The sequence below is a fragment of the Sapajus apella genome, unplaced genomic scaffold, assembly GCF_009761245.1.
Source record: "Sapajus apella isolate SASKATOON/1434 unplaced genomic scaffold, GSC_monkey_1.0 scaffold57, whole genome shotgun sequence".
NCBI classification, from domain to species: Eukaryota; Metazoa; Chordata; class Mammalia; order Primates; family Cebidae; genus Sapajus; species Sapajus apella.
The window spans coordinates 11,640,263-11,661,147 of NW_022436997.1; the positions used below are offsets into that span (position 1 = coordinate 11,640,263).

Consider the following 20,885-nt stretch of genomic DNA (forward strand, 5'->3'; position numbering starts at 1 on the left):
AATCCCTCAACATTACTTCCCCCTATATAAAATAGCACCTCCTCAGGCTGTATTCCTGTCACCCTTTCTTTACTTTTCTTCACAGCACTGAAATGGCATTTAACACATAGCAGGAACTCAATATCCATTTGCTGGATGAATAAATGACTCCTTGATGTCTTCCTTACTCAATCCTTTCTATTAGGTTCGTGCAAAAGTAACTGTGGTTTTTGCCCCTTTTTTGCCACCTAAATTGTACTCAAATCCACCCATTAACCTCTACTCCAGCTGTCACCACTATAGTCAGATGCTAATCATCTTCCACCTTGTCTCTCTGCTTTCTAATCATGTCCCTTCCTGATCTTTTCTTTACACAGCCATCAGAGTGACCATTCTAAGATATAAAACAGGTAGTTTTATTTCTTTGCTTAAAGGACTTCAACATATCTTAGGATACAACCCAGGGTTCTTCATTAGCCTCAAAAGGCCCTGCCTGATCTGTCTGTCCAGCCCTACCCCTCGCTATTCCCTCAATACTGCAGCTCATTACTGAATTTCTTTCAATTTCATTAATATGTCAAATGCTTCTCTTATTTCCCGCCCCCCCCCCCAGATCTTTGAAGCTGCTACTCTTTCTGCCCAAACAATTTCCCTTTCTCTGGAGTCCCCCTCTCCCCAACACTTGGCTAGCTCTTCCTTTTCCTTTGGGCCTCAGATAAGATGCCACTGAACTTGGAAGCCTTGCTTGACCTCTGCACACCAGTTCTGGCTTAGTTGTTGCTGCCGAGGACTGTGCTTCACGGCATCCCATACTTCTCCCAGCACAGCACTCAGCACTCTGGAATGGTACTGCCTATTTCATTAACATTCCCTACAGTGACCATAGTTGCATCAGGGCTGAGAACCCTGACTGTCTCATGCAAAATCTACCCTCTGTCTCCAAACAGTGATGGAGCCATGGTAGAAGCTTAATTAATGCTTGATACATAATTCTTTAAAAAAATTTTACTTGAGACATTTCAAATATCCAGGAAAGTTGACCAACATTTTATAATAGTATAATAGACATTCATATCCACCAGATACATTCAGCAATTGTTAACATTTAGTCATATTTTCTTTGTCTAATCATTTACCTTTGTATATTTATTATTTTAAGACAAAAGACAGAGAAAATGAGTGAATTCTTAAGTCTTACCAACACGTTCACAGAACATGTAAGATAAGCTACTGAAGAAAAGGAGTAAAAGAAACCATGAAGAAAATCCTCTAAACCTCTACTTCAGCTAAGTAAAATTCAGAAATGAGAACGTTAAGCTCTGCACCACAGTTTATAAATGTACCCTCATTCTATCATTTAATTCTCAGAAGTCTTATAAGGCAAACTGATTAATAAACAAAAAGAATCCTATGAAGAACCTGTAGCTCTAGGGGGGAAGGGGAAAGAAAATCAGTATTTCAATATTTTCTGAGTGTCCATGATGTAACCAACAAGTATATTACCTCTAATTATTCTCACAACAAACAAGATATATTATGATATCTCTACTTTGAAGATGAGAGGGAAGCTTAGTGAGATCAAGCTGTTTGTCCAGCTCACAAGCTGGTGTGCAGTGGTATGATCATGGCTCACTATAGCCTTGAACTCTTGGGTTCAAGGGATCTGCCTGCCTCAGCCTCCTGAATAGCTGCAACTACAGACATGTGCCACCACACTGACTATTTACTTCTATTTTTTGCAGCTATAAGGTCTCTCTGTATTGCTTAGGCTGGTCTTGAACCCCTGGCCTCAAGTGATCCTCCAGAGTCAGCCTGCAAAAGTGTTGGGATTACAGGCATGACCTACCGTGCCTGGTTTAAATTAAAATTTTAATTAAAAATCATAAATTAAAAACTTTGTACTGTGGTATGACATAGGTAAAATTTATCTTATTGCTTTTATATATACTAGGGTTAATCTAGTCCTAATTCAGATTTAGGTTAATCTAGTCCTAATTCTTCCTACCTCTATGGTACAGATAAGGCAGGGACAAATTAAAGCAGTGACCACAGCCAAGAAGAATCAGAAGTGAAGGTTCTGGTGCTATGGTAATGCCACTGCCTAATTCTAGAAAAGTCATTCAAACTTTCCTTACTCAAGAATATTCATCTGTAAAATAAGAGATTGGATTAGATTATCAATAAGGTTTCTTCCAGCTGTTTTAAAGACAAAACACGAACGAAATTTACAATTCTTGGTGATTTGCTTCCATCATCATCTGGTGAGGGCCAGGTTGTAGGTCTCACCAAACCCAGGCCTAGCCTCTGTGCATTCTCAGTAAATGTACTCACTGCAGGGAACTGTCAATGCAGGCCAACTTTAATTGCAATGTTGGTCAGGACAAGTGCAATTACAAGAACCTTCAATCTTCCAGAAGCAGACCTCCTACAGATTCTGACACAATAACTGATGATCAAGGCTGTGTCTTTCAAAAGGGAAGCCATGGAAAAGTTTTGTTCTAGAGGAAACCCGTGTTCATCCCTAACCCTGGGTATCCTCTGCCAGACAAGCTAGCCTGGTTATAACCTTTATAATATATTTTTTAAAAAGATTCTCTACTCCATTAGATAGTATGCTCTAAGAGCTCTGCCTTGGTCACCTCTATATCCCTAGCTTTTACCATGAAACTTGGCATAGAGTTAGTGATCAATACATGTTTATGGAATAAATGGCTAATCTCACCATCCCTGAGTATTCCAAACCAACTGACCTTCATGGCTCAGCTCAGATGTCATCTCTACCTCTCCCTCCCCAAACTCCCATTATATTATAACTGTGTTTCTCCTATGGTGCATCTCATTTTCTATATTATCGTCATTTACATTAACCAGGAAAGTCAAATGCTCTGAGATAGAAGCTATCTCTTGTTCTTCATTGAAAAATTACAATACCTAGCTGATAGTAGGCATAAAATAAATGTAGAATGAGCACATCATTCATATATATATATATATATATATGAGCACATCAGTCATATATATATATATATATATACACATACACATATATATACACACACATACATATACCCCAAAACACTCAGCACAGTGTTTTACAGTTAGTAGTCATTAAGTAAATACTATTGAATAAGTTAAATGCCCTCTGAAAATGTTGTGGTGAAACTAGTACCCTAAAACTACAAATATTTGTAAATTATTCCAAATCTTTGGGGAAAATATAGTAAACTAGATTAAAAGTCATAAAAATGGTCTATCTTTGACAAATAACCCCACTTCTGGGATTTTGACCTTAAAAATAGATCAATAGACACAAACTAAACCAACAAGATCTATAGAAAAATTTAGCATAGCATTTTTTTATAATAAAAAATGGGAAGATAGTAAGAATTAAAATATGTACTTTGGCAGGCTGACCTAACATTATACTGCTATTGTAATGATAGTTCTGATGACCCATGAAAGTAAAAGATGCTGTGATTCACACTAAGTAAAATACAAAGTTCACCCTCATTATGATATGCATTGTGGAATAATAGAAATGCCTGTGAGAAGACCAAATGTGCAAAAATAGGAAAACAGTTATTTTAGGATGCTATTGTTATGAGTGACTTTTACCCAGGATTTTCTTTAAATGTATTATGTTTCTTTTCATTAATATAATAAAAAATTGGTATAGTCAACATAAACTTTTCCTTAATGTGACTGACTGATTATATTTCCCAAAGACAACTGTTTAGTGAGGATCAAAGCATAAAATTAAATTACCTACTAATGAGCTATTGCTTCAGTATTTGACTCTAGAACTCAGGTGAACCTGAATTATACGTCATGAGGTATAAAGTACAAGCATGTTATGTGTGGTGCAGAAACAGATTTGGATGAGAAACAAGAAGTGACACCCGGTAAAGGAACCTCAGGAACCACTTAATAGCAGACAGGATTATTCACTCAGGGAAAAGATCAATACAGCTTTTTCTTGGAGGCTGGATTCAGAACCTTCCTTCCCCCATAAGAATCCATTCATGCTCAAGTCCCACTGAACTATCCATGGGTTTCACATAAAATGAATACTGTATTTTCAGTTCACATTTGGTTGCGGATGTGGAATCCACGGATATGGAGGTTCGACTGCATTTATTGAAAAAAAAAATCATTTAAAAGTAAGCTGTTGCAGTTCAAACCCATGTTGTTAAAGGGTCAACTGCACTAGTTCCTGAAAGAGTTAAATAAAGGATGGTGCAACCCAGAAGGGATAGAGAGAGAAGGGAGAGGGACTAATGATGGTTATCTCCTTGGTTCTCTGCCATCTCCTACCACCTCATCCCGTCTCTATTATCTAACAGGGATGTGCAAATGATGGCCCATAGGCCAAGTGTAGTCCACTGCCTGTTTTTGTAAATAGCTTTGCTGAACACAGCCAAGCCTATTTCTTTATGTATGATCTTTGGCTGTTTCCACATTGCAATGAGTTGAACAGTTGTGACTGAGACTTGTATGGTCAGCAAGGCAAAAAATATTTATACTTTGACTCTTCAAAGACCCATTTGTCCCATACCCCTCTATACAAGGAGATTTATAAAGCAACACCTTATTTAGGTAATGGGCCATCTTTTCCTGTTATTTTTTCTTCAAATACCCCAACCTGGAAGATAGGATGATCATATAATTTATCATCTAAAATGAAACATTTTCAGGGTGAAAGGGGGCCCTAACTATATTCCAAGACAACAGAATTGAACCAGGACTGTCCCAGACAGATCTGACATATGGACCATCTACTAGAAGGGCTCGCAGTGCAGATCAGTTTTCAAAGGGCACTCATGATCTGCTGCTATAGACCCAGAAAGCTTAGGTGGCTTCTCTTTCTGGTTCTTCTTGTTTCTAATGCCCTCAGATACTGTTCCACTGACCCCTGTCCCAATTCTGCTTTAGAGCCTGCTCTGGTCCCCAAATATTCCAGCTGTTGGGACACCATGCAGGGTACCACATCTCCACTTTTTTTTTTCACCCTGTCACCCAAGCTGGAGTGTAGTGGTACGATCTTGGCTCACTGCAACCTCTGCCTCCTCCTGGGTTAAAGTGATTCTTGTGTCTCAGTCACCTGAATAGCTGGGATTACATGCATGTGCCACAAAGCCCAGCTAATTTTTGTACTTTTAGTAGAGACAGGGTTTTGTCATGTTGGCCAGGGTGGTCTTGAACTCCTGACCTCAGGGGATCTGCCCACCTCAGCCTACAAAAGTTCTCCATATTTCCACTTTCACTAGAGCAACAGGGGAAAACATCTATTCATCCACATTAAATAAACTAATTATTTCAAGTCAATACGATAAATTTTATACCTGCAAATTTTAATATCAAGACAAATTCTTAGAATGCTATTCTTCTTTAAATAGAAGAATTTCAGTTTCTCTTCTTGAATATTTAAAAAATGACCACCAGTCACAGCACTTATTACAATGAGATCCCAAAGCAAATATGGTATATTATTCATTAATTTGAGCTTTTAACATTCACCATTACTGTTTGGAGAATTACTATTTAAGAATGAGGTTTCTAATTTTATCATTGCAGAATTTTTTTAAAAAAAGAAGAAAACACATACGCCCCCACACAGTTTTTAAGTAACAATGTTTGATGCTGTGGAGAAACAGGTGTAACATAAAAGACGTTTAGAGAACCTTTGATAAAACATAGGATATTATACCACACTTTGTGAGTCTGTTCTGTGTGAACAATAGCTCGTAGCTCTGCGACCTCTCTGAATGGCTTTCCAAATATTGCCCTCTGGTGGAATTTTAGTTAGTTGTTCCTTTGTTCTAAGGGCTCCTGGAGGTGACTGTTGAAGGCATTATTTAGAGAGACTTAGAGTATGAGTTGGAAATAACTGAAGATCAAAATGATTGTGTCTCAAAGACAAATCCCAAACTAAAAAAATGAGGCTTTTTTCTAGGTTCCTCATCTCTGTCACAAGCACACTCGCATGCTCTCACTCTTTCTGTCCTCAAAGCCAACAGAGTGGCTTTCTGGATTCTTAACAATAGCAAATAAAAATAATTTATTCATAAATAGCAATGTCATGACTTCATTTTGACAATATCTTGATATTTTACCCTCCCCACCTATCATGAATAAGATTTTCAAAATTAAACTTTAATTAATTGGCTTGATCATTTTTAGAGGAATTTCTAATAGTAGTTAATTAGCCTGTAGTACACTTGAGAAATGGAATATAGTTTGAAAAGTAGTGTTTTAAAACAGCATATTTACTCAAATATTGGCTTTAGTTGTATACTGGAATTTTGAAAATAAATTTGTTACAATGACAATATTACTATTCACTTTAAATTAATTTTTAAGCAAAGAGTCATGCAACAAAGTTTATATAAACCTTACCTTGAGCATCCAGGCTTTCTCCCTGGCTGTTGAAATGAACTGTTCCTCTGGGAAACAGGACCCTTGGATAGTAAAAATGGAAGAAACAAAGAAGAGAGTGCAAGCATTTAATATGACGAAAATATGATAGCAAAGAGTTATAATTTAGTTTACTGGATATGGCCAGCAATAGAAAAAAAATTAAAGAAAAAATACACACCAAATATACAAAAGTCAATCAATCTTACCATATGAAAGTGATTAAGTCAGCCAGACAATAGAATTATACTCTCAATCTATATTATTAGATCAATTCTTATAACAGTTTATAAAAATTAATATAATTTCTGTCCTATGAAAGTAATTTTTCTTTTGTTTTTCCCCTGCTCTAATAGTCTGATGTGATGGGAATCATGTAGGCAAATAACCCCAAGAAGCAGTGCCTCTAGTGGGGTATCAAATACCAACATCAATTAAAGTATTGAATTCCCCAAACTTAGGTTTATTCAGATTTTATATCTAGTATCAACATTGGCTTATTCTAGTCGAAAAGATAATTTTGACAGGATAAGCACTATAAAACAACTTTAAAATGTATATACCAATAAGCAGTAATTTACTTTCTTTATATGAATTAGCTATTTATTTTCAAAACATGTTTTGACTAAATGAGAAAATAAGACAGTAAACAGATGAGGGACAAATCCAATTCTGGAGGTTAAGAAATGCATGAGCTTTGAGCTTGCTTTGAGTGTCCAGTGTTTAGGGGATGAATGGTTATGGAGGAGGTTGCTATGGTTCAACTGGATGCTACTATAAATGACCTGACATTCATATACATGTGAGCCTTAACTCTCTTCCTCACTTTCCACCTAAGCCTTACATTGCTCTTCTGTGTTTTCTATGACCATTTCAGAAATGACTTTGGTGTTTATTTAGCTTAAAATCAATTGTATGAAAATATTTGTGACAGATCCAACATTATGTGATTATTCCCAGACATAGTTCTGGAGATGTTGCTGGTAGAATTTTTTTTTTTAATTAAAAGGGAGGAGGTAGGCATTTTATAGTTTTTCTCTAAGCGGAAAAGGAGATGGTTTAAAAAAAAAGACAAAGAACAAAATGGCAAGTGCCAAGAGAATAAAAGTAAAGGTGACACCTGAATTGTTATACTACTCAGTGAAGGATCTCAAAGTAATAAACAAACTTGGGCTTGTTTAAAAATCAGAAAACTTGACATGAACTGTGTACATGAGTAGTCTCAAGAACTCAATTTAGGTACATTGACTACAATCTAAATTTTTCCTTCAGGTACATTAAGTAGAATTTCTTTACATATTTTGCAGCAGAATTTAATTTTATGAGTACTTTATATCTTTCCAGAATTGAATGATATTTGATAAACCTAAAATTCAGATGTTAACAATATTGGTTCCCATCCACATCAGTTTCTATTCCTAAGTCCTTTAATTTTCCAGAAATTTTAACTGAATCAGAATAAAATGTTCATTTATCTACTTTATTTAATAGCACCCAGTAGCTGTGCAAACCACTGGCCACCAAGCTACGAAGCAGGAACATAAGGTTTCTAGTTTATCTATAAAGCAGATAAATAGCCATTAGAAAATTCAGGACTGTCTGTATACAACTGGCCTTTTTCTATTTTCTGACAACTGTCCAGTGTTAATTTTTCAGCAGCTGCAGTCGATCAGTTTGGAGAAGAATGACATTATTTATTGAACACCCTATGCACCACTCATTTCACATATTTTATCTAATTTAATCCTCAAAACCATCTTATTATAAGTGAAGAAATTGAGGCTTAGAGTAGTGGGGCAATTTGCCCAATATCATTCAGCTAGAAAGGGATAGATTTTAACTGAGTCTGGCAGACCAGTATCTATCTCTTTTCTCTTTCACACTAAAATGCCTTAATAGCAGTCATTTGACATAGATCAGAGATATCTGGAGAGGTTTCGCCCCACCATCATAAGTCCAGAACCTAGCATATGGTAGGTGCTCAAGAAGGCCCTGCCTTGCTTCCCACACAGCCTTTGCTAGTGGGGATAGGAGTGAGGCAAAGTTTTCTCCTGTTGTGTTTGGCAGAAGTAGAGCTGTTATTGTCTGCAAGTCTCACACTTTACATAAAAACAAACTCAAAATGGAACATGGCATAATGTAAAATGTAAGTCTACAAAACTTTTATAAAATAAAAAAAAAAATAGGAGAAAATCTTTGGGATCAGGGCTGGCAAAGCATTCTTAACCTTGACACCAAAAACACAATCTGTAAGAGGAAAAATTGGCAAATTGTACTTCAACAAAATTAAAACATTTTGCCCATGTGAAGCAGATACAAATACAAGATATAAACTGGGAGAAAATATTTGCAAGCCAAATATCTGACAAAGAACTAATGTCTAACATAAGGAACTCTCAAAATGCAACCAAATAAACCAACTTAGTTGAAAAATGGGAAAAATATATGAACAGACATTTAACTGAAGAGGATACAGATATATAGAGGCTAGATAATATGAAATCATATACATTATTAGCCTGTAGGTAAAAGAAAATTAAAACTACAATGAGACATCACAACATACCTATCAGAATGGCTAAAAGAAAAATAGTGAAAACACCAAATGTTGGTAAGGTTTTGAAGAAAATAGATCACTCATATATTGCTTGTGAGAATGTAAAATGGTAGAGCTACTGTGGAAAACAGTTTTGTAGTTTTAAAAGCTAAACATGCAACTACCATATCACCCAGCAATTGCTCATTTTGGCATTTACTCTAGAGAAATGAAAACTTGTTTATAGCAGCTTTATACATAGTAGCCCCAAACTGGAAACCACTCAGATATCCTTCAACAGGTTAATGGTTAAACAAACTGTGCTACATCCAAACTTCAGAATACTACCCAGCAATAAAAAGGGACCAACTACTGATAGAAAGTAACAGCCTGAATGAGTCTCCAGAGAATTAGTCTGAGTGAAAAAAGAAAGTCCCCAAGAGTTATATACTGCATAAATCCATTTATCTAACATTTTTAAAATGGGAAAACTATAGAAATGGAGCACAGATTAGTGGTTGCCAGGGGTTAAGGAGAGGGTGATTACAAAAGGCAACACAAGTATTTTTGTGGTGATTGAAATGTTCTGAACCTTGATTGTATCAACATCAATACCCTGGTTATGACATTGTGCTATAGGTTTCCAAGATGCTACCATGGCAGATTGGTTAAAGAATATACGGGATCTCTCTGTATTATTTCTTACAACTACATCATAATGTACAATTATCTAAAAATAAATTTTTAAAAATCAGGTGATTGGACAGGAACTAGAATTGAGCAAGATATCTCAGTGTTATTTTCTTACCTTTTCAAAGAAAAGCAAAAGCCCCAAAGCAGTGGGCATGATGGATCAGGACTTTGCTCCACTTCGCACAGATCCAAGAAACAAAGTAACTCACTCACTAACTTGGCATTAAGAAACCGCTGCCAATGTTCTGCTATCCAATCTTGCCTATGTTGGAATTTTCTTTGCTGTTATTTCTCTTTCTCCCTCATTTACCTTCTCAATCTATCAAAATTCACTATACACATATTCAAAACCAGAAATGAGTTTGAAGTAGCAGCATAATACATCATGTACATCAAGCATCCTTTGTATCCCCCTCCTTCTTTTTTTGAGATGGAGTCTTGCTCTTTCACTCAGACTGGAGTGCAGTGGCTCCATCTCTGCTCACTGCAACCTCCAACTCCTGGGTTCAAGTGATTCTCATGCTTCAACCTCCCGAGTAGCTGAGATTACAGGTATGTGCCACCACACCTGACTAATTTTTGTATTTTTTTGGTAGTGATGGGGTTTCACCATGTTGGCCAGGCTGGTCTTGAACTCCTGGCCTCAAGAGAGGACACCTGCCTCAGCCTCCCAAAGTGCTGGGATTACAGGCATGAGCCATGGCACCTGGCTGATACATCCTGTATTTTTTTAATGGCTCTCTCATACCCTTAAGTTCATACTATCTAGGAATTTTCAAAATTTTCCAAAATGTCCACATCTTATTTTCATAGAAATGGAATATTTAACATTTATTTTTACAGATAGGGTCTTTGCAATGATGCCCAAGCTAGAGTACAAGAGTCTCTACTCACAGGCACAATCATAAGGTACTGCACTCCTGACCTTCTGGGCTCAAGCGATCCACCTGCCTCCACATCTTAAGTCACTGGGACTATAGGAAGTCACTAGGACTACAGGTACATGTATGGAGTGGAATTTTATCCTATGTGGTACTATTTTACGAATGACAAGGCAGGTGTTCTATATTCAAAACTGGAGCACACACTAAATAAGAACAGAACTTTAATTGCCAACACACACAAAGGAACTTGCATAGACCCCCTTTATGTTTGGAAAGATCATATTGACTGTTATTCTTTAGCCATTTTGAGCACTAGGGCAGCTCCTCAGAAATGAACAGCCATAAGCCAGCTGCTTCCTCTGGCTTATGGCTCTGCTTATTGGTTGGTTTTGTTTTTATTAAAAGACCAAATATCTTTGTCAGGATAAGAGTCATGACTCTTTAACAAAGCACATTCTCTGTTTCTACAAAGGTCCATTTTCCTCATCCTCTAGAAATGTCAATTCCTCTTTCTTTGACAAACAAATACAAAATTCCAGCATCCCATGTCTAAGGCATAGCAGCAGAACCTCTATCCTAGCTAAGGAGTCCCCTAATCCTCTGGCAAAGACTGCTACTTTCATGTCTGCCCATAAAACCACAGGAACATAAAAGATACATGAAAATCTTTTATATGTTGAATAAACAACATGTTTATAAAATACTTCAAATCATGCCATGCCATTGAAAAAAGATTTTATTCTTTCTTCATTGCTATGTGCTAGCCAATGAGGCTTCTGGTCAACAGGTTAAAGCATCCTCCTCACAAAGAGACAGCATTACCACCTCTCCAGCTGTTCACAGCTTTTCCAAGAAGAGAACACTACTGGGGCCTGAGCCCACGTTTTTCTCTAAGGAGTTTACTAAAGCTGTCTTTGAATGTCCAGAATAAGCTGTATCCTGAATTCCAAACTCCCCATGGCCATTTGAGGTATTGAATCTCTTCAGTTGTAGATCACATTCTTTAGTGTGGGAGGTCCATAGCTTTCTAGGAATAAAGCAGCTTGCAGCTTTAGCAGAAGGTCACAGGCCATCAATGCTGAGGTGGAGCCTACTAGATATCAACCTTTCAGGGAGCTCTGCCTCCACCACACACCGCCTCAATTCGTGGTCTTGGGCTGGGCTCAGGGCCTTCTCTAGGGGAGCAGAGGGGAGGCCCAGACCTCCTCCCCTCTCCTGTGCAACTCCCCCAGGACAAGACTGCCAGGAAGCACAGAGCTGAGCACACATCAGGGAAACCAAAAACCAAATGAGCATATTTGGCAAGTAAAGGAGGTCAGATTACACTGAATCTTGGGTTAAGTCTGGTACAACTCATTTTTCTCCTTAAGAAAGACAAACTACCAAATGACCCATATTGTATATTTAAGGACTTCAAAAAAACTTATAGCTCACTGCTAAAGGGATTTTGGTGGTATAATAAGAATCGTAATGATAATCCCCAGAAAATACCTAAAATGATAGCTATAATAAAATAAAAATTCAGTTCTTTTCATAGAATTGTAGCCTGGCTAGCCCCTTCTTCTTGGAATCATCATTTATCCATCTGCTACTTTCCATGTGAATCAGAATTAAAATGTTTTTTAAGATTGCCCTTTCTATTTTAGAATAGAATATTTATAGTGCTCAATGTATAAAAGTAAAATTCTTTCAAAATATTACACGAGACAAAACGACATGAGAAGTAACACATACATTATAGTTCTATAAAATGTTTTATAGTTACATTATTTTCACTTATCCCTTTATCCTTTATCCATTTTTAATCAGATATCTTTGAAAATAGATTCATGAGCATAGTATAGCTCCTCTCTTCATATGTGCAATTGATAATGAAATGTGGCAGAATGCATATTAAGTGGCAGAATGCATGTTACATGGCAAAGCAGCACAAAGAGAGGTTCGATTTCAGGTTCAATTTCAGAGCTCAGGGTTCAAGTTTAGTGTTCAGGTCAGAGTGGAAACTAAAGCCCTGCTTTCTATTCTTGCTGTCTTTATAGTCTGGAATTCCTTTGACCATCCAAAGAAAAAACACAATAACATACTAAAGTGTTACGTGTGACATCTAAGACTTTGACAGCAGCAAAAGGGCTAAAAGACCTTGGGTATCAAGGGCTGCTGTGGCCTTTTGCATGGTATTGTGCTCTGTGGAAATCTTTCAAAAATTTTTTTAAATATTTTTGGCCAAGTCCATTAAAAATGCTGGTAAGTGGATGGAACTTGTAGAGACCTGCAGGAATGTTTGCATAGCCTCTGTACATAAGCTTTCTATTTGAGCCAATGTGAAAACTCCAGGATGCTGATGTAACAACAAACAGCTCTGCCTTGGGGTCCCTGCCATGGGGTCTGGGGTCTGCCTTATAAAGGAATCTATCTTTTTTTTTTTTGTTTTGTTTTGTTTTAGATGGAGTCTTGCTCTGTTGCTCAGGCTAGAGTGCAGTCGCAATCTTGGCTCACTGCAACCTCCGCCTCCCGGGTTCAAGCCATTCTCCTGCCTCAGCCTCCCAAGTAACTGGGATTACAGGTGCACACCACCACGCCTGGCTAATTTTTTTGTATTTTCAGTAGAGATGGGTTTTCACAATGTTGGTCAGGCTAGTCTCAATCTCCTGAACTCATGATCCACCCAACTTGGCCTCCCAAAGTGCTGAGATTACAGGTATGAGCCACTGCACCTGGGCAGAATCTACTTTTAAAAGGTTTGGGGCCCACATCAGTAACTAAATTCCTTGATAGAAAAAAAAATTCATGCTGAATTCCACTCAACTGGTAAATATCCCATTGAAGTTGTGGAGCAGATGCCCCAATTACACTGTTATTGATAAAACAGCTACTGGGGAAGTCAATATATTAATGGAAATAAATCCAGGTACAACTTGAAAATATTTCTTAAAGGCTTTTCCTTCAGTAATTTTACTTGCTTATAGCTCTTAGTTTTGTAAAATTATTTTATATATATCACATCACCCAGATCTTGAAAATGTAATTTGTTTTTTTTGTTTGTTTGTTTGAGATGGAGTCTTGCCCTTGTCGCCCAGCCTGGAGTACAGTGGTGCAATCTCAGCTCACTGCAACCTCTGCTTTCTGGGTTTCAAGCAATTCTCCTGCCTCAGCCTCCCAGATGGCTGGGATTAGAGGTGACTGCCACCATGCCCAGCTAATTTTTGTATTTTTAGTAGAGATGGGGTTTCACCATGTTGGCTAGGCTAGTCTCAAGCTCCTGATCTCAGGGGATATGCCCCATTCAGCCTACCAAAGTGCTGGGATTAAAGTCATGAGCCACTGCACCTGGCTGAAATTGTAATTCTTTTTTTTGTTTGTTTGTTTTGAGATGGAGTCTCACTCTGTTGCCAGCCTGGAGTGTGGTGGCGCGATCTCTGCTCACTGCAACCTCCGCCTCCTGTCAAGTGATTCTCCTGCTTCAGCCTCCCAAGTAGCTGGAATTATAGGCGCACACCACCATGCCCAGCTAATTTTTTGTATTTTTAGTAGAGACAGGGTTTCACCATGCTGGCCAGGCTGGTCTCGATCTCCTGACCTTGTGATCCACCTGCCTTGGCCTCCCAAAGTGCTGGGATTACAGGCATGAGCCACAGTGCCTGGCTGAAATTGTTTCTTTTATTACTTCTAGAGTTTCACTCTGCTTGCTTTTTAGTTAGCTGCTTTTCTCTCCTGATGCTTTTTCCTGAAGAGCTCTCATTTGGTACCAAGTTGAAGAGTCAGAGCTCTAATTGTGCTTCTCAAACTTTTTAAAAAATCATCTTCTTCACTCCTCCTCCCCACTCACAAGGGAGTCTTTCTATTTCCTAAGGATACTAAGAGATCCTTTAGGATCCCCTAAATGCTATGGAATAAGATTTTGTCCACAAAGGTTAACCTTTGGAGGCCACAAGCCATTGTAATATCCAATTTTCATTCCCCTTGAGAATTTATGCTATAATACATTTGAGCAAACAGGCATTACTGAGCATCTCTATTTGTCAGGAGATGTAGGGATACAAAAATGAATACGGTGGGTCACTGCCCTCCTATGTTGCAAGTTGTAAGCTTCCTCACTCCCCCCCTTGTTTTTTTTTTAGCATAATGTCATGAAATGAAGAGGATTATTAACCCCACCCTTTAGGTGAAGAAACTGAGGCTCAGGAAGCTTGTTTCTTGCATGAGATCACTCAGCTAGTAAAGGACAGAGTTGAGACGTAAACACTGGTCTTGTGATTCTAAATCACAGACTTTTCTCACGGATCTATTCTACCTTTTTCCTATATTTATCAGGCTTCCTTTGCATATTAGTTTTAAATTCAATTTCATATATTTGAAGCAACAGCATACCACATTTCAGACCTCTTAAGACTTTTTATACAAAGTTTCTATTCTTTCATTTGTTCAACATATTAGCCACTTATGAGTAGCTGCAATATACCAGGTGCTGTGCTAAGTATGTCACGTGCATCAGCTCATTTACTCCTCCTGATAACCCTATAAGGGGTGTTATTCTTTATCCTGTCTCATAGATGCATGAACTGAGGCTTCCAACCCATGTTTGTTGTACTTTGAAGCTGGGACTCTTGAGTGCCACCATACACACCTATTAGATTCCAAGTACTATGTTTGGTCCTGGGATTCTAAGGGTAAACAATACACAGAACAACCACCCAGGAACTTAAGTCTACTTGGGTAACCACCTAAGCTCTGCCTCGTGCCAGATCAGCTGTGTCATTAGATTCTTATAGGAGCACAAACCCTATTGTGAACTATGCATATGTGGGATCTAGGTTGCCTGCTCCTTATGAGAATCCAATGCTTGATGATCTGAGGTTTCCGGAATAGTTTCATCCCAAAACCATCTCTCGTCCTCCACCCCGCTCCAAGTCTTTGGAAAAATTGCCTTCCACGAAGCTGGTCCCTGGTGCCAAAAAGGTTGGGGACTACTGAGGTAATAGATACAAAATAATTATATCCTGGGGCATGAATGCAATGATATTGACAGCAGGAGTGAAAAAACACAAAGGGAAAATTTCTGACTGCTGTTTTCCTGGAGAGCATATAGACTTTGAATATCATTTGTTTTTCTCATTCTGAAAATTATACGAAAACAAGCATTTTAACGATCAGGTTCATCTGTGACAGTGCTTTCCTGACTTTATGAATTGCCTGGGAATTTTGTTAAAATGCAGGTCATGATTCAGTAAGTCCATGGGTTGGGGGGTATGAGAACCTGCCTTTCTAAAATCTTCTAGGTGATGCTGCTGGTCTAGAGACCACATCTTGAGTTGCAGGGCACACACTGTCTGTGCTTCAGAGCTCTTTCCAAAATCTGCTATGGTGGCAGATTAACATACACTTGGTAAAGGAGCTATTCACTCACATGATCCAGAGATAAACTAATATACAGCTTACACCTTACTACCAAACAATGGACACAAACATATAGCTTAGACCTTACCACCAAACAAGCATAATGAAGGATGCGAAGTCCATCCTTGGTGCACACCACTTTTTTCTTGCTCCTCCTTTCTGTATTTATCCCTAGCTCCCAGTGGGAACATACTCACACAGTGTTCCAGGTTCTTAGGGAAGTTCTCCCCTTTTGAAGATGATATATATTTAATTGATTAACTAGTTTGTACAAATGCATTAAAGAGTGTTTTTAACAAAAACTTGTGATTTTTTTTCTGCTGACTGAAATGGCTGTCTCTCGATCTTATTACATGAGCACCCTTAATGAAGCCACTGTTATTTTTCTTTGTGTAGACAATTGGATCAGCTGAAGTTGCCACACATATATCCAGTGTGCTTGAGAGATAGGAAGATGTTTGATGTCCTGCCAAATTCTGTGAAGAGCAAACAATGAGCTAAAAACTTAAAAACTTTGCATTACTTGTTTCTACAACTGTATACTGTACTGGGACCATTAATTTGCCTAAATGTGTCAGGTTCAAAATGACTTTTGAGATTGTCTACACTTTATAAAAACATTCTTCCCTTGGGACACTTGCATTTTCAAACTGAGGGAAAAGAAGTGGCCACCGATGCTAGAATATTAACAGTCCTCATCTACAGTGAGATGTATCCAGAAAATGTATTTAACTAAGTTTTTAAAACCCTATGCATGTTTCCATGGTAATATGAGGAGGTTAGAGGTTAAGATACTGGTATAAGTTAACAGGTTTATGAGTTAAAGGGATCTTTGAGGGTTACTCTGAGAATCCAACTATCATTTGTAAGTCTACCTGGTATAAAGAGCATTGGGACTTGGGGTGACATTCTCTGGGTTTGAAGTTTTCCCAATTATGTGACTTTGGACATGCCACTTAAACTCTGGGACCCAGTTTTTACAATTTTCTGTAAAGTACAGCTCCTTAAAGAGCTGCTACTACATACAAATATTCTTTAGCAACTATAAATTTCTATGTAAATAGAAAATACTTAAGTTTATTATTACTAAATTATTGAATCTGAACATATCTCTTTGGACCTGACTATAGGGACATGCAATATTAAAATAGAATCAAATCTAAGGAAAACAGCTTAAACAGAATGGGAGGGAATATCTATTTTCAGGGATCACGTAAATGTGGCCTCAATGAAAAGGGCCCCAAGGAATCCTTGGAGTAGGACCCTCTCTGGCCTTTCTTGCCCTGCTGAGGTCTTTTTTGCTGCCTCTTCTGTAGTACATGACGTTGGCAAGCCCTCATTTGATCACCATCCCTCTAAGGCTGGCAGCCTAGGAAAAGGAAAAGCAAAAAATAGAAACCAAAAAACAAAACTATCATTGGACCACAACTGAGACTTTTCCTGTTAGCTTGATGATGAATAGTGCTCATAAGATTGCTGTAGGGATTACATGTTTTGTAGCTATCACTTCATCTAACACAGTGCTTAATATCTTTATTTCCCTCAAAATTTTTTGGTCCCTAGAGAAGCTGTTTTTTTTTTTGTGTGTGTGTGTGTGTTTTTTTTTTTCTTGCTTGCTTCCTGCCACCGTCCTGCATGGTGTTTCCTTTTTCATTCCCCATAGAGACAGTAAATGTCTCCTCATCCTTCCAGTTAGTACAATGTGCTTGAGAGCTGGGAAGCAGCTCAGAGGATCTGCAAAACATCGTCAAAAGCAAATGATATGCTATAAACTTTTTAAACTTTGCAATTACTAGTGGTTTTAGTAAAAAAAATTCCATGCCGCAGTTTTTTATCTATAAATTGGGATTAAATGAGATGATCTCCACGGTTGCCCTAAGCTCTAAAACACTATGATTCATTCAAATTTGTTATTTGGCATAACGAAGGGCACATATTTCAAGAGTTATGTACTGATTTTGTGAGACCCTCTCTGTCAACACTCTGATTATGCCAGGCATTCAAGATGGGTAGAACACAACTAGCTTCATTTGTTCCCATCAGGAGTGAGAAGGTGTCACGCAGCTGTATCTCTGGTCCAGAGTGCAGTAACACCATGGCCTGGTGGGGGAAGGCTTTTCCCATCACTCCTCTTTGGGCGCCATTTGGCATTAATTTTTAGGTGCCAGGGCCATAAAAGAAGAAATGATTCCCACTTCCGTTCACAATTGTTGATGTATGGTCTTTCTACAGTCACTAGCATGACTCCAGTACAATCTTAAAAAGTCCCTTTGCATCAGGCTCAAAGAAAAGGTTTGTTATAGTTGGTTCACTCCCTGTGTTTTAAGTCTATTTCCTTCTTGTTCTTGCATGCTCTGGTGACTCGAGCAGGTGCCATATCAGTGCCCATGCCAGGCACAATGGTTCACTCCTGTAATCCCAACACTTTGGAAGGCAGAGGCAGGAAAATCTCTCGAGCTGAGGGGATCTAGACCACCCTGGGTAACAAAACATGATCTTCTCTTTATTAAAAGTAAAAAAGAAAAAATTAGCCAGGAGTGGTGGTGTATGCCCATAGTCCCAGCTACTTGGGAGGATCACTTGAGCCCAGGAGTTTGAAGCTGCAGTGAGCTATGTCTGCATCATTGTACTCCAATCTGGGCAACAGAGCAAGATCCTGTCTCACTCACTCATTCATTCATAAATAAATCAGTGTCTAGTAATTGTGCAGTAGCAGAAAATCACAAGATACAGGCCGTAGTGTCTTGACCTATGTTTTGAGGCAGCACAATCCAACTCACTGCTGGACTTGATCAGTGGTTCTGCTTTTTCCATGTCTTCCCTTATCTCTAACAGAACATAATATGTGAACTTTTTATTTGTCAGCCTAGGCCACCTGAGGAAGAGACGACTCAACACTAAGAACCACATGCAAAGGGAAACGTGAGCTCAGGAAGTTTTCTGAGCGGGTGCTTTTTAAAATGTGTCTGTTCTGCCGGAAATCAGACTGCTTTCATATTTTGAACAGCTATAATGGCATTCTCCATATGTTGAATGGATGCTTAAACTTATCACTGCATCTGCCTATTCCAATTTAAAGAATTCAATGTGCTAATGGACTAACAAAACTGCATGTTTTCCTCATGTTTAAAATGTAATGTATGGATTCTCCAAAGGAAAAAAATATGGTTCCCACTCTATTTTCTTTTTTTTTTTTTAAATTAGAAGAAAGGAATTAACAACCACTTTTCAAAGCACTTTTCAAAGGGATATTTTGTAGAGAGAGAATAGGTAAAGTTATGTAGGATGCTTTCATTTCATTATGAGAAGCGAAGTCACAAAGGTGAATTGAGTGGCTTAGACTGTGCTTTAAGCACAGCCTGGGGCAAGAATTAGGTCCCTTGACAATCAGTTCAAATTGACTTATTGTTCATATAATAAAGAACAATAACAATGATGCTGTGCCCAACTTGAAAAGTTTTGAGTGAAGATGATTGCACAGACTTTGAACTAAGCCAGGTAGTTAGAGACAACCATTCTTTGTCTTAATTCATGTTTTCTTTGGAATATTTTAGTAGCTATTGTTGCTTCCACTTTATCATTTCTCTATTTATCAGTAATGCTTTTGCTGTTTTAATTTCTAGAGCCTCTACTCATGATTAGTAACAATATTTACATAATTTTTCAGCTAGAGAAATCAGCATTTAAAAGTCTCTCAACCAAAGTCACACAAAATTATTAACAGGGCAGTAACAAAGCTCAGGGTTATGAATCATGCTTTAATGTTAAAAGAAAACCCAAAATATGAAAAACAAAAAAAATTCACATAGCTCTTAGATTCTAAGAGCAACCCTTAAAACACCACTAGGCCTCACAAGAATATGGTGTTAAAAATCTCTTCCCATTGGGATGGGCCACAAACCCCACGGGAAAATATGACTCAAATGGAGTTAGGCTTGATATTATAGAACACATACACAATGATTGTTTTACCTATCCCTCACGGCTTACCTGCGTCAGATTGCTCAACAAGGTATACTCTAAAGGTATCAGATGACTCTTAACAAACCCCACCCAAGGTCTCAGGTCTGGGCAAATTACCATGAATAGCATCATCACAGACACTCAGATAAGAAGTTCAGGAAAGACAACCTAATACACTCTTCCACAAAAGAGATGAACCTGACTAACTCCAATTTGCAACTTGGCTGGAGTTGTGTCCATGGTGATGGGTAAGTATAATACAGTGGTAGACTCCCAAGAGGAGAAAAAAGGCCACACATTCTGGAATATAATTATACTCCTTTTAGTCTTGAGGTCTGTGTGGCTAATTGTGAGAGCTGTTGGTAAGCAGTACCAGGAGCCTCTCGTTCCTTTCAAATAAGGCAAATAATAGTTCTGTAGAACAGACGTTTCTTGTTTCTGAGCACGACTTGGTTCCAAAGCTCTAATCAGTCTCTCCTGTTACTCAAAACAGGCTCAGTGAACGAACCCAGAAACAGAAAACCAAATGATGCATGTTCTCACTTAGAAGTGGGAGCTAAACATTGGTGATACATGGACGTAAAGATGGGAACAAGGGACTCTGAGGACTACAAGAGGGAACTGGGAGAGAGAGAGAGAAAAGAAGAAGGGAGAGGAAAGAGAGGGGAGGAGGAGGTGGACAAAGGCTGAAAAACTACCTGTTGGATACTGGGCTCATTACCAGGGTAATGTGTTCAATTGTACCCCAAACCTCAGCATCATGCAATATACCATTGTAATAATAAACCTGCATGTACCCCCTGAATCTAAAATAGAAGCTGAAAAACAAAAAGCAGAGGCTCAGGAGCTGATCTTCCCTCTATCAGTTTATCTGTCCCCAAGTTCACAAAACATTCCTTCCACAATGAAAAGACCAAGGTATCCATGGATACAGTGAAAGCTCCCTATAGTTGAGTTATTGCTTAATGCTTTTTTGCTTTTCCTTTTATAGAGATGGAGTCTCAGTATGTTGTCCAGGCTGG

General features: G+C 38.2%; 1 protein-coding gene across 2 annotated transcripts in view; it reads right to left on the reverse strand.

Annotated features, from left to right (window-relative positions):
• The window catches only part of MAPRE2 (microtubule associated protein RP/EB family member 2), a 166,896-nt gene that overhangs the window by 133,470 nt on the left and 12,541 nt on the right, over nucleotides 1–20,885 (reverse strand). For both annotated transcript variants that reach the window (XM_032245332.1, XM_032245331.1), the window contains exon 2: nucleotides 6,376–6,437. Coding sequence is in view for 1 of the 2 variants with exons in the window: in XM_032245331.1 (XP_032101222.1) it covers nucleotides 6,376–6,437 (62 nt within the window). In the remaining variant the exon portion in view is untranslated. The remainder of the gene's footprint in view (nucleotides 1–6,375; nucleotides 6,438–20,885) is intronic.